The sequence below is a fragment of the Zalophus californianus genome, chromosome 1 (genome assembly GCF_009762305.2).
Source record: "Zalophus californianus isolate mZalCal1 chromosome 1, mZalCal1.pri.v2, whole genome shotgun sequence".
In the NCBI taxonomy this organism is placed as follows: Eukaryota; Metazoa; Chordata; class Mammalia; order Carnivora; family Otariidae; genus Zalophus; species Zalophus californianus.
Window position 1 is genome coordinate 61,994,116 of NC_045595.1, and position 14,198 is coordinate 62,008,313.

General features: G+C 41.3%; 2 protein-coding genes across 14 annotated transcripts in view; one reads left to right on the forward strand and one right to left on the reverse strand.

Moving 5' to 3' along the window:
• UBP1 (upstream binding protein 1) overlaps positions 1-2,747 on the forward strand; it is a 55,470-nt gene extending 52,723 nt beyond the window's left edge. For all 8 annotated transcript variants that reach the window (XM_027587502.2, XM_027587503.2, XM_027587504.2 and 5 more), the window contains one exon: positions 777-2,747. In XM_027587502.2, the coding sequence (XP_027443303.2) occupies positions 777-814 (38 nt within the window). In that variant the 3' untranslated portion in view covers positions 815-2,747. The remainder of the gene's footprint in view (positions 1-776) is intronic.
• Positions 2,748-2,988: 241 nt separating this feature from the next.
• The window catches only part of FBXL2 (F-box and leucine rich repeat protein 2), a 122,654-nt gene continuing 111,444 nt past the window's right edge, over positions 2,989-14,198 (reverse strand). For 3 of the 6 annotated variants that reach the window (XM_027587511.2, XM_027587514.2, XM_027587513.2), the window contains 2 exons: positions 5,489-5,701; positions 2,989-4,838 (listed from right to left, as the gene is read on the reverse strand). In XM_027587511.2, coding sequence (XP_027443312.1) covers positions 4,731-4,838; positions 5,489-5,701 — 321 coding nt within the window. In that variant the 3' untranslated portion in view covers positions 2,989-4,730. Of the gene's footprint in view, positions 4,839-5,488; positions 5,702-14,198 lie in introns of those variants that run through there. The other 3 variants (XR_003518675.2, XR_003518676.2, XM_027587512.2) reach the window with 3 other exon arrangements.

Consider the following 14,198-nt stretch of genomic DNA (forward strand, 5'->3'; position numbering starts at 1 on the left):
GAAGTGCAGGTCCTGTGCCCCCCATTCCCTGGGAGGCGCTCTTGAAGGGCGGAGTGCAAAAGAGTAGCGCCCTGCATTTGCCACCCCGTCGGCGGCACGGTGGCTCCAACCTGGGCTGGCTCACTTCCTCGTTCGCTGTCACAGCATCTTTGGCTTAGTGCATACAGCTTTTTACTCTGCAAAACTCAAACTGTCTAAAAAAGGAAATTCATACTGAAATCGTATGGGTGTGTTCCATGAAAGCAGGGGACGTTGCTAATGTCAGACACCACAGGACATCCCCTCCAATCTCAGGATGCTGTTTTTCAGACTCCTGTCCTCATGAAAAAATTTCTTTTGTTCCTTGGTGGATACCTGTACCGCTTCTAGCCATTTCCTGAGAAACACTAGGCCATCAGACAAAAGTAGTGATATTTTCAAAATGTTTCAGATCTGCCTCTGAGGAGCTCAAAGCTTATTTCCAGGGCAGGTTGGATGGATGCACTCAGTGTGTGTGTGTTGTGTGGAGCTGGCTGTGCCCGGGCCTGCCGCGGCGTCTACACCCGCACTGCCCCCAGCTCCCGCGCCCCAGAGCGGACTGGCAGCATGGGCCCGACATCAGAAAGTAAAGTATCTCACCAGGGACTGTGTACATACTCTCTCTCTAGAATTACTTAAAGGGAGCTTGAAGTGGGAAGGGAAACTGCAGCTTTCTGGGAGTTTTCAGTGTAACAGCCTTGATTTTCCTAGGCCTGCCTGAAAGAACTGTGTGTCACGTCTCTTTCCTTTTCCTACAGCTGAGAACGGTGATGGTATCCACATAGTTTTGAAGTGACGTCGTACTTAGTCTGAACTATATTCAGTACCAAATAAAGTCACGCTTAAAAGTGTGTGAAGACTGAATCCAAGAAGTCCTGGGATTGGATTTTAGTGTATGAAATGTTTCATATTGAAAACACAAGATGACCTTTCTAATGAGCTGTATGAGAGGCGAATCTCCTCACTGTCACTGCCATAGCCAAGCATCCTCGTGAGCGTGAGCACGTCGGGACAGTGCGCGTGCGGCTCTGGGGGCCATGTGTTGGCGGGGCTGCCTGCTTCTCTGGCAGAGGCCAGTAGATACAGTTCCTAGAAGCAGCCTTTGCTGTCTTTTTACACTGTATGCGGTTTGGAAATGAATGTAAAAACGTACTGTGGGCATTTACCTTTCTGTGCCAGTTTGGCTTTTATGGCCTGAACCCCCCAGAGCGAGGGTGGGGGACAGTGCTGTCATGGAGCCGGCACGGAATCTGTCTGCAGGTGCGATGTGCCGAGACTGTGATCACGGGTCAGGTAAGAGGCTTGGCACCTTCTCGGAAGAAATCATGTCTAAGGGTGTGTGTGACGGGCTCGTGCCAGATCGGGGAAGATCCAAGCCAGGAAGGCAGGCTTGAAGCAAACTGCATTATCAAGAGTACCTTGGTGAGAGGATCAGTGTAAATCCTAATAGGTACAAAGACTTTTGTGTTTTTGCTTTGTCCCAGGTTTATTGAAAAACCTTTTGATTCTGCTTCCATTTTTAGCATTTTGTTTCTGGTTTTCATTTTTGAACCCCCTTGCCTTTTAAACTCATGTGGTGTTCCTCCCTTTCTCTGTCCCTCCCCACCCAGCACCATCCTATTCTTAAACATTTTTAAAGCCCTGTCCCAGACAATGGAAACAGGTGACCTAGGTAGGGGGAAACGTAGGGTCATTTCTGATGTGCTTAAGGGGTCTTTGTTATCAACAAGTTGAAGTTATTCATTATTCACGGCAAATGAGATGTCATAAATGAAACACTAAATTGTACTATAAAAATTCTCCACACTTCTGAAATATAGGAGCTTTAGTATAATCATGGGTAAATATTTTGGTGATTGAGAGGCTTTCTTACACACCACATAATAGCTTCTTTTTCTATAAAAAGGGTGCCTCTTCCAGAAAACCAAATGCTTGTCTGCCAGTATACTTCTCAAAGGGAGTCCACTGCTTTTGCAATTTTCCTGTCTTTTCGCTTCCCTCTGCCCAAAGCCTTCCCCACGCACACTGGCAAGCATCTGTGAGGCCTGTGGTGTAGCAGACCAGTTCTTTAAACTTCAGTTCCCCTTTAACTATAGCATCTCTGACCAGTTACGCAGCTGTCTTGGTTCTGAATGTGTTATTTGAATCTTATCTTTGTTCCGGCAAAAATAGGAATGAGTAATTTGGGCTTTGAAATCTCCCAGAAGACAGACTAGTTCAGTGGGTAAAAAGCTTTGACCTTCTGTGTTTTATTCTTAAAGGGTTATTGGATACAGAGAAGCCCAGTCTCTATTTTCATCTTCAGTTTGAAAATATCTGTAACTCCTGTAGGCCCTAAAAGCAGAGGAACTATTCCTTTCTGTCATCTCCCTTTGCTTTCATATGAACACATTTTCTGTTACCAATCACTTGGGAAAGAAGTGAGCATATCTCTTGTTTCAGAGTTTTGCTTGTCTGTTTAGCATTCCTTTTTGAGTCTCAAGGTATATGGAACAATAAATGTCATTTAAGGCTGTGTGCTATTTTGAATTCCTCATCAGGTTTTAGAAGTGGGGTTAAAAACACTTAAAAGCTCATCAAACTTGAAATTATACCAAGCAGCATTGAACCATTAGTCTGTCCCAGTGAAGCAGGTTAAATTATGGCACCAGCAAATTTGTTACTTTGTTTTTTTAATAGTAGGATGTATACATTTCAGTATAATAAATGTTTTCCGATTGTTTTGCAAATGCGTGTCTCATTTAAAATCCCAGTTCCTGACGGTATCCCCTCAAGTCCTGGAATCGAGGGGGTTCCTTGCATGTGTTCTGAGCACCCCAAGCCCACATATTGTACGAGGTGAGGCCTATGTGTTGTGTTCTTTTCAGTTTTCTCAAAGCTGATGCAACTGAGGATAAATTATTCCATTCACTGTTCCACTCCTACAGAGGAAGCAAACCTGATTTTCTCATCTGAGAAACCTCACCTGAGCTATTCCTGTCTTCTAATGAGGTCATAGGTCACTGAGGAGTGAGTCCAGTAACTGAGAGGTTGTGTCCTGGCTCAAAAGAGACAGTATAGAAAGCCCTGGTCATAGAAATTTTTAAAACAGAGACTATAATTTACTGAAGCAAGTCTGTGTATTCTCTTTATTTAAATAGCTTCCTGCATCAGACATGCCCCCACACGTAGTGGTGTAAATGTGTATGAAAGTAACCACTGCGGTATATACGCACACATTCTAGACCAGGGAATATTGGAGGAACTCGTCAGGCGGTGAGATCCTCAGGGCTTGAATGCTTATTCTGATAATCTTGTTAAATTAAGGGATCGTGTATGCACCTGCCTTCTCTTCCCCTGTACCCTAAATGCTCCTAAACGGTCCGTCTGATGGAAGCACCGCTGGTCATGGGAAAGCACCGTACAGGGCTTGCCGCTCCACTCCAGCTTCCCATGAGCTCCGTGCTCTTTGTGGTGGGGAATGGCTGCTAGGAAGGGTGAGCTGCCATGAACACTGAAGCTGACAATGTGAGAGTGGTGATGGGTTCCTAATTTTCATAAATGTCACACATGTGGACAGCACAGGATGGAAACTAGAGTTTATCTGATTTTAGATAGTATTAGGAAGGTCTGAATTTGGAAAATGGTTTCCCATCCAATGGTTTTGCTCAGATTTGTCTGCCATTAAGATTATAGCAATAAAACCCTCTGACTTAAGCATTGCAATGGTTTATTCATTTTTATATTGAGTCTAAAAGGTGCCAACACTTTACTGATCTGAGTTTTAAGTGTGTACAATTTTTGAATAGTTCTGGTGTAACTTGATTTCTAAGATTTTAAAATAAACTTCGAAAAAATCACACCCATTCTACATGCATCCATTCATTATTTTTAATTGATTATATATTATAGATAACTTAAGCCTTAATTCTATTTCTTTAAGGTCCCCCCAAATTTTGTGAGAGATGACATGATTAGCTTTTCTCCTAGAACAAAAATGCACTCTGTGCTGTAGCGCCTGCCACAGCTTATTTGCAGTCAGGCCACACAGACTCTGAGTTGTGTTTATCTTTTGGTCCCCGAAAGTGTATATGACAAGTTGACAGAAACAGAAAGGTGAAGACCCTGCTCCACCCAGTTCAGAGTCATCATTTCTTTGGTGTCTCATGGAAACCTAACTTGCCTCCCACCTAAGTCTCTACGTATAAAACTTTCAGGCATCACGAATTTGCAGTACAGGTCACTTTGAGAAAGTTGCTATTTCATCTTCAAAGTGGAAAAGTCCTGCTAATCAAAATGAAATCAGTGTGAATTAAAGCAGGCCACTGGCTTAAGTATCAGGTAGAAAATCAACAGCTTATTCTTTCTGCTCGATTTGTGCTAACACTGATGGTCTGTTTGAGGAATGCTGACAAAGCCAACGGCAGGACTTGGTACCTAAGAAGGCACCCCCCTCTTAAGAGATCCAGGTCTCCTGCATGGTCCAGGCTGCGCTGAGACCACTCTTGCCAGGTGCTGGCAGACACAAGGCTTTGATTCGATTGCATCGTAGCAGATTAAAGGTGAAAACTATCACCAGAGTTACTGCAGTCCCTACCGAAGTCTTTTACCTGTAAATGTCTTTCCCGATGGAGAACCAAGAGATTTGGGTGAAGGTGGAGCAGGTCAGGAAGACTCGGGTCTTCTCTGGAGGAAGGGACACTTCATCGTGCCTTGGGCTCAGGTAGCCGCCGTCAAAGAATGACACAACACCTGCACAGTCGCTGTCCACTTCCTCCCACTGCTGTCGGGGGGGTGACAGGAGCAAAGTAGGCATGGACTTTGACATGAGGGAGTTGAGCCTAGAAGCAGAAAGCAGATGGATGTGGAGTAGTCATTGCGTGCATATTTTGAGGGTTATAGGCACAATCCTAGACGAGCCCACAGTTCTCCATGTAGAATGGACTCTCCTTGATTCTCAGGCAAATAGCAGAAATAGAATTTCTGGTGTAGGCTAGAGCTATTTCTGTTTACAGGGGACCTGAAGAGCGGAGACCCGAATATCTGCCCGGGGCAGTCACTAGTCCTATACGTACACTGAGCAGAGTCCTCACAGCTCCAGCACCTGGGGCAGCTCCGGGAGGTAAATGCAAAGCTGCCTCACCTTAAAGCATATTCAAGAAGACTAGGTGAACTACCTGGGGGGAGAAAAGCCACATTCTATTTAAGCCCTGTTCTCTGGAAGTTAACCAAGACCATGATCTCCTTCCCACTGGTAATGACCTTTAATCTCTTTCCTTACAAGGGTCTGATCACTGGACTCTGGAACCTCTCTGCTCCACACCCATTCTGGAAGTTGAATCTGCCAGGGTGAGCTCTAAGAAAATTTTGAATAAGAATACACTTGAGGAATACACCAGTTTGCATCACTATAGCTTAGGATAAAATGTGGAAGATGGGAGTCTTGACATAGTCATTGTTTGCTCAGAAAGTGTGCCAGCGCCCCCCTTACCCGCATCCGCTTGATGCCCGCGCGGGTAACCTGCTGGCAGTCGTACAGCTCGAGGCGCTCCAGGCCGCGGCAGTTCTCCAGGTGCTCCAGGGCCACGTCGGTGATGAGGAGGCAGTTGTCCAATTCCAGGACCCGCAGCCTCTCGTGACCACAGGTGCTGTTGCTCAGGTGCAGGATCCCATCATCCGTGATGAGCTCACAGTGGGACAGGCTCTGAAACAAGGAGACGTGTGCAGATGTTTGTGAGACCTGCTCTTTCCAAGGCTCCAGGCCTGTGAGAAGCACAGAAGCTGGCCTGAGCAGGGTCCTACGGTAACCACTTATCACAGGATTAAACACGAAACCTTGGGGTCCTGTGGCCATGGGTTCGCTGCAGCTCTTGGTGGCCTCTCTCATCTTTCCAATTATGTAAAGATGCAAATCAAATTGCAGGTGATGATACAGTTGGAAGAGGACAACGTGAGCGGATCCTGAACTCACCTCCCATAAACTCCCTGATTGCACAGCTACATAAAGGACAGCCTACTCTGGAAAAAAACCCTAAAGACTGACTCGTACACATTGAGTGAATGAGAGAAGGCCCAGGTCACAGGACTCAGAGAAGCTGGGACACAATCTTGCCATAAGTCCCACCCCCAATGCAGAGACTCACAGGTGGGAGGGAACTCAAAACTACAAAACAGCCTGAGGAGCAAAGGGTTGAACCCCACGTTGGGCATCCCAGCTCTTAAGATCTGTACCTGAGAGATAAACCCCTAAAATACCTAGCTTTGAAAACCAACAGGCTTACATCCACAAGACCCACGAGGCTGCCGATCCCAGCAGCTCTTAAAGGGCTCACATACTTGGACTCACCCACCTCAGGGCCCAGCATGGACGTGGCCCGTTGAGGGGTGCCTGGGCTTTGTGCAGGAGAGGCTTGTTAATACTTGTCTCAGAACACTGGCCTGAGGGTCAGGCATATGATTTGACACATTTGGGGGCATGCTGGGGTACTCTAGGTGTGGGGACTGGTGGGCACCCATCTTTGTGCATTCCCTCTATCTTGCTCCAACTGGTGGATGCTTTAAAAAAACAAAAAACCCTTTCGGCTTTTTTCTTTTTCTACTTTTCTTTCTTGGTAGGCACCATCTCTAACCGCTCCCTCTGTCACTCCCCAGCCAGTGGGCACCAACTTCTCACTCTCCCTCTGCTGTGCTTCAGAACACCATTCTCAGGAAGGAACTTTTACAAGTGTCCAGTGCCCCGGTTTTACATTTGGTACCTTGGTTTTTGCAGCGGCTGCTAGAGGGCACCTCTACATCTCCTGGCTCTGGGGGCCTCACAGAACTGTAGCCAACAGAGAAAGAGTTCTTAAATGGCCAATAGCCCCAGGGCACAGCAAGAGGCAACAGGCCCAGGAATTCAGTCTGTAAAAGAGGCCTAATAGCTTATCATAACAGCTGCAGCCTGAGGGGCAGGCTTCTAATTAAACACATCGAAGTCCTGACTATACCTACTGGAGACCTCTGGAGGGCACCAGGATCTCTTGGAGGGGAGCTTTTACATGCATCTGATGTCCCATTTTTACTTCTGGTGCCCCAGTCTTTGGGGCATGCTACTCAGGAATGCTCCTTGATCACCTAGCTCTGAGAGGATTCTGAACTCACCTCCCATAAACACCCAGATTCTACAGCTATAATAGATGAAAAAAAGTGGAGGTAGCACAAGGGACTTATGGGACAACATCAAGTGGACTAACATTCATTATCATAGGGTTCTTGGAAGGAGGAGAGAGAGAAAGGAGAAGAAAAATTATTTCAAGAAATAATGGCTGAAAACTAACCTAGGGAAATAAACACACATCCAGATCCAGGAAATCTAGAGAGTTCTATAAATATGAACCCCAAGAAATGTACACCAAGACAGATTATAATAAAATGTCAAAAGTTAAAGAATCTTGAAATCAGCAAAAGAAAAACAACTTGTTATGTACAAGGGAACCCCCATAAGACTGTCAGCAGATTTTTCTGCAGAAACTGCAGGACAGAAGGGAATGGCATGATAACATTCAAAGTACTGAAAGAAAAAAATGCCTCCAGCCAAGAATACTCTTAACTAACAAAGTTATTCAGAATTGGAAATAAGAGTTTTCCAGACAAGTGAAAGCTAAAGGAGTTAATCACCTTACTAAACCAGCTTTACAAAAAATATTAAAGGGACTTTGTCGAGATGAAAAGACAGGGCACTAATTAATAAAATGTGAAAGTCACTGGTAAAAGTAAATATATAGTAAAGGTGTAATGAATGAATCATCTATAGAGCTATTACTAAGGCTAAAAGACAAAAGTAGTAAAAAAAAGAAAACCCCTAAAAAACAAAAAACCCGAACTACAAACAAGTGATACACAAGATAAAAAGATGTAAAATGTAAAATCAAAAACAAAATGGAGGGAGGGGGAGTAAACATAGAACTTTAGAATGTAAGCTGTTATCATAAATAGACTGTCACAAATATAAGTTAATATGTAAGCCTCATGGTAACCACAAAGTAAAAATCTATGGTAGATACACAAAAGATAAAAGAATCTAAGCATACCACCAAAAGTCATTAAACTATAAAGGAAGAGAACAAAGGAACAGAGAGGAACTATAAACCAGCCAGAAAACAATTAACATAATGGCAATAAGTACATAACTATCAATAATTACTTTAAATGTAAATGGGCCAAATTCTCCAATCAAAAGACAGAGTTGGGGCACCTGGGTGGCTAGTTGGTTAAGCCCCAGGTCATGATCCCAGGGTCCTGGGATGGAGCCCTGCATCAGGCTCCCTGCTCAGCTAGGAGCCTGCTTCTCCCTCTCCTCCCCACTTGTGCTCTTTCACTATCTCTGCTGCTATCTCTCTCTCAAATAAATAAAATCTTAAAAAAAAAAAACCCCAAAACCAAAATACATAGAGTGCCTGAATGAATTAAAAAAAAAAAAAAGACCAATTTATATGCTGCCTATAAGAGACTCACTTTAGGTGCGAGGACACACACAGGCTGAAAGTGAAGGGATGGGAAAAGATAGCCCATGCCAATAGAAACCAAAAGAAAGCTGAAGGTAGCCATACTTACATCAGACAAAACACACTTTAAAACACTATGATAATATTAAGGACATTACATAATGATATAAGGGGTCAATCCAACAAGAGCATAAACATTGGTAAATATTTATGCACCGAACATAGGAGCACCTAAATATATAAATCATATATTAACAGACCTAAAGTAATAGCAATAACAATAATAGTAGAGGACTTTAATACCCACTTATATCAATAGGTAGATCATCCAGACAAAATCAGTAAGGAAACATCAGCTGTACACAACATATTGGAACAGATGGACTTAACAGATATATACAGAACATTCTATCCAAAAGCAGAATACACATTCTTCTCAAGTGCACATGGAACGTTCTCCAGAACAGATCATGTGTTAGAACACATAAGAAATCGTAATAAGTTTAAGATTAAAATCATTTTTTCCAACCACAATATGAAAGTAGAAATAATTATAAGAAGAAATGTGGAAAATTCACAAATATGTGGATATTTAACATGTTACTGAACCACCAATGAATGGGTCAAATAAAAAAGAGAAACTTAAAAAATGTCTTGAGACAAATGAAAATAGAAATGTAAAAACCAAAATTTATGGGATGCAGCAAAAGCAGTTCTAAGGCAATAGTTCATAGCAATAAAATCCTACCTCAAGGAATGAGAAAAGTCAAACAACCTAACTTCCCACCTTAAACTATGGAAAGATGACAAAGCCCAAAATTAGTAGAGGGAAGGAAATAAAGATCAGAGAGGACATGAATGAATGAAAGAGACTAAAAAGACAATAGAAAAGGGCGCCTGGGTGGCTCAGTTGGTTAAACGACTGCCTTCGGCTCAGGTCGTGATCCCGGAGTCCTGGAATCGAGTCCCGCATCGGCGGGCTTCCTGCTCGGCGGGGAGCCCGCTTCTCCCTCTGACCCTCTCCCCTCTCATGTGCTCTCTCTCTCTCATTCTCGTTCTCTCAAATAAATAAATCTTTAAAAAAAAAAAAAAAGACAATAGAAAAGATCAATGAAACTAAGAGCTGGTTCTATGTAAAGATAAGCAAAATTGACAAACCTTTACTTAGACTCACCAAGAAAAAAGAGAGGGCTCAAATAAAATCAGAAATAAAAGATGTTACAACTGATACCACAGAAATACAACAGATCATAAGAGACCACTAAGAACAATTATATGCCAACAAATTGGACAACCTAAAAGAAACAGTTAAGTTTCTAAAAACAAAGACCAACCAAAACAATAATGAAGAAATAGAAAATCTGAACATACTGATTACTAGTAAGGAGATTGAATCAATAATCAAAAACCTCCCAACAAAGTCCAGGACCAGATGGCTTCATTTGTGAATTCTACCAGATATTTAAAGAAGAATTAATACCAATCATTCTCAAACTCTTCCAAAAAAGAGGAGGGAACATTTCCAAACTCATTTTGCAAGGCAAGCATTATCCTGATACTAAAACTAGACAAAAGACACTACAAAAAATGAAAATTACAGACCAACATCTCTGATAAACACAGATGCAGTAACGCTCAACAAAATATTACCAAACCAAACAGTACATTAAAAGAATATTACACCACAATCAAGTGGAATTTTTATTTCAGGGATGTGAAGATGTTTCAACATTTTCAAATCAATCAATAGGATACAGCATATAAACAAAATGGATAGAAATCATATGATCATCTAAATAGATGCAGTAATAGAATCTGACAAAATTCAACATCCACTGATGATTAAAAAAAAAACCTCAACAGTGGGTAAAGAAGGGACATACCTCAACATAATAACGACTGTATATGACAAGCTTATAGTTAACATCATACTCAATGGTGAAAAGCTGAAAGATTCTCCTTTAAGGTGAGAAATGAGATAAGGATGCCCACTCTTGCCATGCTTATTCAGCATGGTATTCAACATGAAATCCTAGCCAGAGGAATTAGGCAAGAAAAAGAAAGACATCCAAATTGGAAAGAAGTAAAAAACTGTTATTATTTGCAGATGACATGATGTTATATATAGAAAACCCTAAAGACTCCACCAAAAAGCCATCAGAACTAATAAACAAATTCAGTAAAGTCTCAGGATACAAAATTAACATATACAAACTGGTTTCATTGCTATACATTAATAACGAGCTATCAGAAAGACAAATTAAGGGTCACCTGGGTGGCTCAGTCAGTTAAGCATCTGACTCTTGATATTCAGCTCAGATCATGGTCTTAAGGTCATTAGATCGAACCCCATGTCTGCTTCAGATCCTCTCACTCCCTCTCCCTTGGCCCCCCCAACTCGCATTTGCTCACTCTCTCTCTAAAACAAAAGAGAGGAATTAAGAGAACAATCTCTCTTACAACTGCATCAAAAAGAATAAAAAACCTAATATAACTTTAACCAAGGAGGTGTAAAGGACCTGTACTCTGAAAAATATAAGGCATTGATGAAAGACATTTAAGATGACACAAATGGAAAGATACTTTGTGTTCAGAGATCATAAAAATTCAAACTGTTAGAACGTCCATACTACTCAATCTACAGATTCAAGCAATCTTTATCAAAATTCCAGCTGCGTTTTTCATAGAAATATAGAACAATCCTGGGCAACCCTCTTGGGTCCCCTGCCTCTTGGGGAGCTTTATACTATTGCTCAGTAACTATGGATCAATAAACTTTGCTTTGCTGCCTACAAAAAAAAAAAAAAAAACACAAAAAGGAAAAGAAATATAGAACAATCTTAAAATGTGTATGGAACCATAAAAGACCCTTATTAGCCAAAGCAGTCTTGAGAAAGAAGACCAAAGCTGAAGGCCATCACACTCCCAGGTTTCAAGCTGTATTACAAATAATGCTATGGTAATCAAGACAGTACAGTACTGGCATTAAGAATAGACACACAGATCAATGGAATAGAATAAAGAGCCCAAAAATAAGCCCACACATACTCAATTTATGACAAAGGAGCAAAGAATATACAGTGGCAAAAGGACACTCCAATAAACAGTGCTAGGAAAACTAGAGCCACACGCAAAAGAATGAAAGTGGACTCTTATTTTATAGCATATACAAAAATTAACTCAAAGTTTACTTTACAAGTCGAATTAACATTATTCATGTAAGATCTGAAACCATATTTTATAGCATATACATATAAAATATCCTATCACATGTAAAATACCTATACATATAAAATATCCTATTTATAGCATATACAAAATAGCATATACAAATATATATATGCTATTTTATAGCATATACAAAACTAACTCGAATTAACCATCATATAAGACCTGAAACCATAAAACTCCTAGAAGAAAACAGGCAATAAGCTCCTTGACATTGGTCTTGGTAATGATTTTTTGGAATGAATACCAAAAGCAAAGGCAACAAAGGTAAAAATAAACAAGTGGGACTACATCAAATTAAAAGCTACTGCACAGCAAAGGAAACCATTAACCAAATGAAAAGGAAAGAATGGGAGAAAATATTTGCAAAACATACAAGGGGCTAATATCCAAAATACAAATAACACATAAAATTTAGTAGCAAAAAAAAAAAAAGTGGCCAAAGGGCCTGAAAAGACATTTTTTCCAAATAAGACATACAGATGGCAGAGAGAGATATGGAAAGATGCTCAACATTGTTAATCACCAGGGAAAGGCAAATCAAAACACAATGAGGTTTCACCTCATACCTGTCAGAAAGGCTATTATCAAAAAAAAGAAGAAATGACAAATGTTGTCAAAGACATGGGGAAAGGGAACCTCTGTGCCCCACTGATGGGAATGTGAATTGGTGCAGCCACTATGGAAAACAATATGGAGGTTCCTCAAAAAATTAAAAACATAACTACGATATGATCCAGCACTTCCACTTCTGGGTGTTTATCTGAAGAAAATGAAAACACTAATTTGAAAACATATCTGCACTCCCATGGTCATTGCTGCATTATTTACAAGAGCCAAGACATGGAAACAACCTAAGTGTCCACCAATGGATGAATGGGTAATGAAAATGTCACACACACACACACACACACACACACACACACACACACACACACACACACACAGTGGAATATATTCAGCCATAAAAAAGAATGAAATCTTGCCATTTGTGACAACATGGACGGACTTTGAGGGCAATATGCTAAGTGAAATAGGCAGAGAAAGATAACATATGATGTCACTTATATGTGGAATTTAAAAAACAAGCAAATAACCAAGCTCACAGATACGGAGAATACATCCTGAAACCAATATTACACTGTATGCTAATTAACTGGAATTTAAATAAAAACTTGAAACATAAAAAAAAAAGAACACCTTGGTGGTAGAGTCAGGGTGGGTGGATGAAAAGGGTGAAGAGAGTCAAAATGGACAAATTTCCAATCATTAAATAAGTTACAGGGATATAATGAGAGAAAATCTGAAAAGTTCTTATCCTAAGAAAAAAATTTTTGTAAATAGGGTGACAGATGTTAACTAACCTCATTCATGTTGATCATTTCACCATATATACAAGTATCAAGTTATATTGTACACCTGAAACTAATATTATATTTTATCAAGTACATCTCCACTGAAAAAAAAGGAACCAGAGCTGGTGGTACCCAGGACTCTCTCTGAATAGCAGTCATTCTGGAAAATTCAAACTCGAGCGCCCACGAGGCTTGGGAATGAAGGAGTAAATGCGCATAAGTGCCCATCAAGGCAGAGTTAATGGGTCTTAACAGAAACTGAGCAGATCAACCACCTGCACTCAGACTGACTTTTCTGTGGAATCCTGAGTGGTCTGCCTAAGCAGGGTTTCCCACACTCTGGGGCGGGGGGCTTTAAGAATCCAGTTCAATAATAAGCAAAAGAATAATAGATAGTGTTTACTGCCCTCAGAGCAGGTGGACAGCAGGGTGCTGAAGAAAAGCAAACTGCTGGATATTACAGTGTGGACTGAAACCACTTATATTGTAGATTCGCTATTATTCTGGTGATTAAGGAATGGAATCAAAGCCCACTCCTAACCATGGCAATGAGTAAGCTGCTAGGTCATTTTTATTAAAATGTTAATTCATTCGTCATTAAAGACCATTTTTAATATGAAAAAAAATTGCAGGGGAAATTTCAGTTTACTCCATTCAGTGCAGTTTCATAGCCTACTCCTCACTTGAAGGGAGGCCAGTACAGAGTCTGATGCCCATGTCATTTAGAAAATTGTGCAGCCATGACACAGAGATGTACTGAGCACTTCTGGTTATAATTAAATAGATCTTGAACACTGTGATCTGACATTACTGGCTTCTCTTGGGTATAAACAGTAAAGGTTGCAGAACGTAACAAATTCAGATTAATATTATATAGCCAGGGGCAGAGCAAGATGGTGGAGGAGTAGGAGACCTGGATTTCGGCTGGTCTCAGGAATTCAGCTGAATAGGGATCAAACCATTCTGAACACCTACGAACTCAACAGGAGATCGAAGATAAGAAGAGTAACAACACTCTGAACAGAAAAGCGACCACTTGCTGGAAGGTAGGACGTGCAGAGAAGTGAATCCGAGGCGATATTTGGGAGGAGAGATGGCGGGGGAGGGGGCCTCTGTCGGCCGCTTCTGGCAAGTG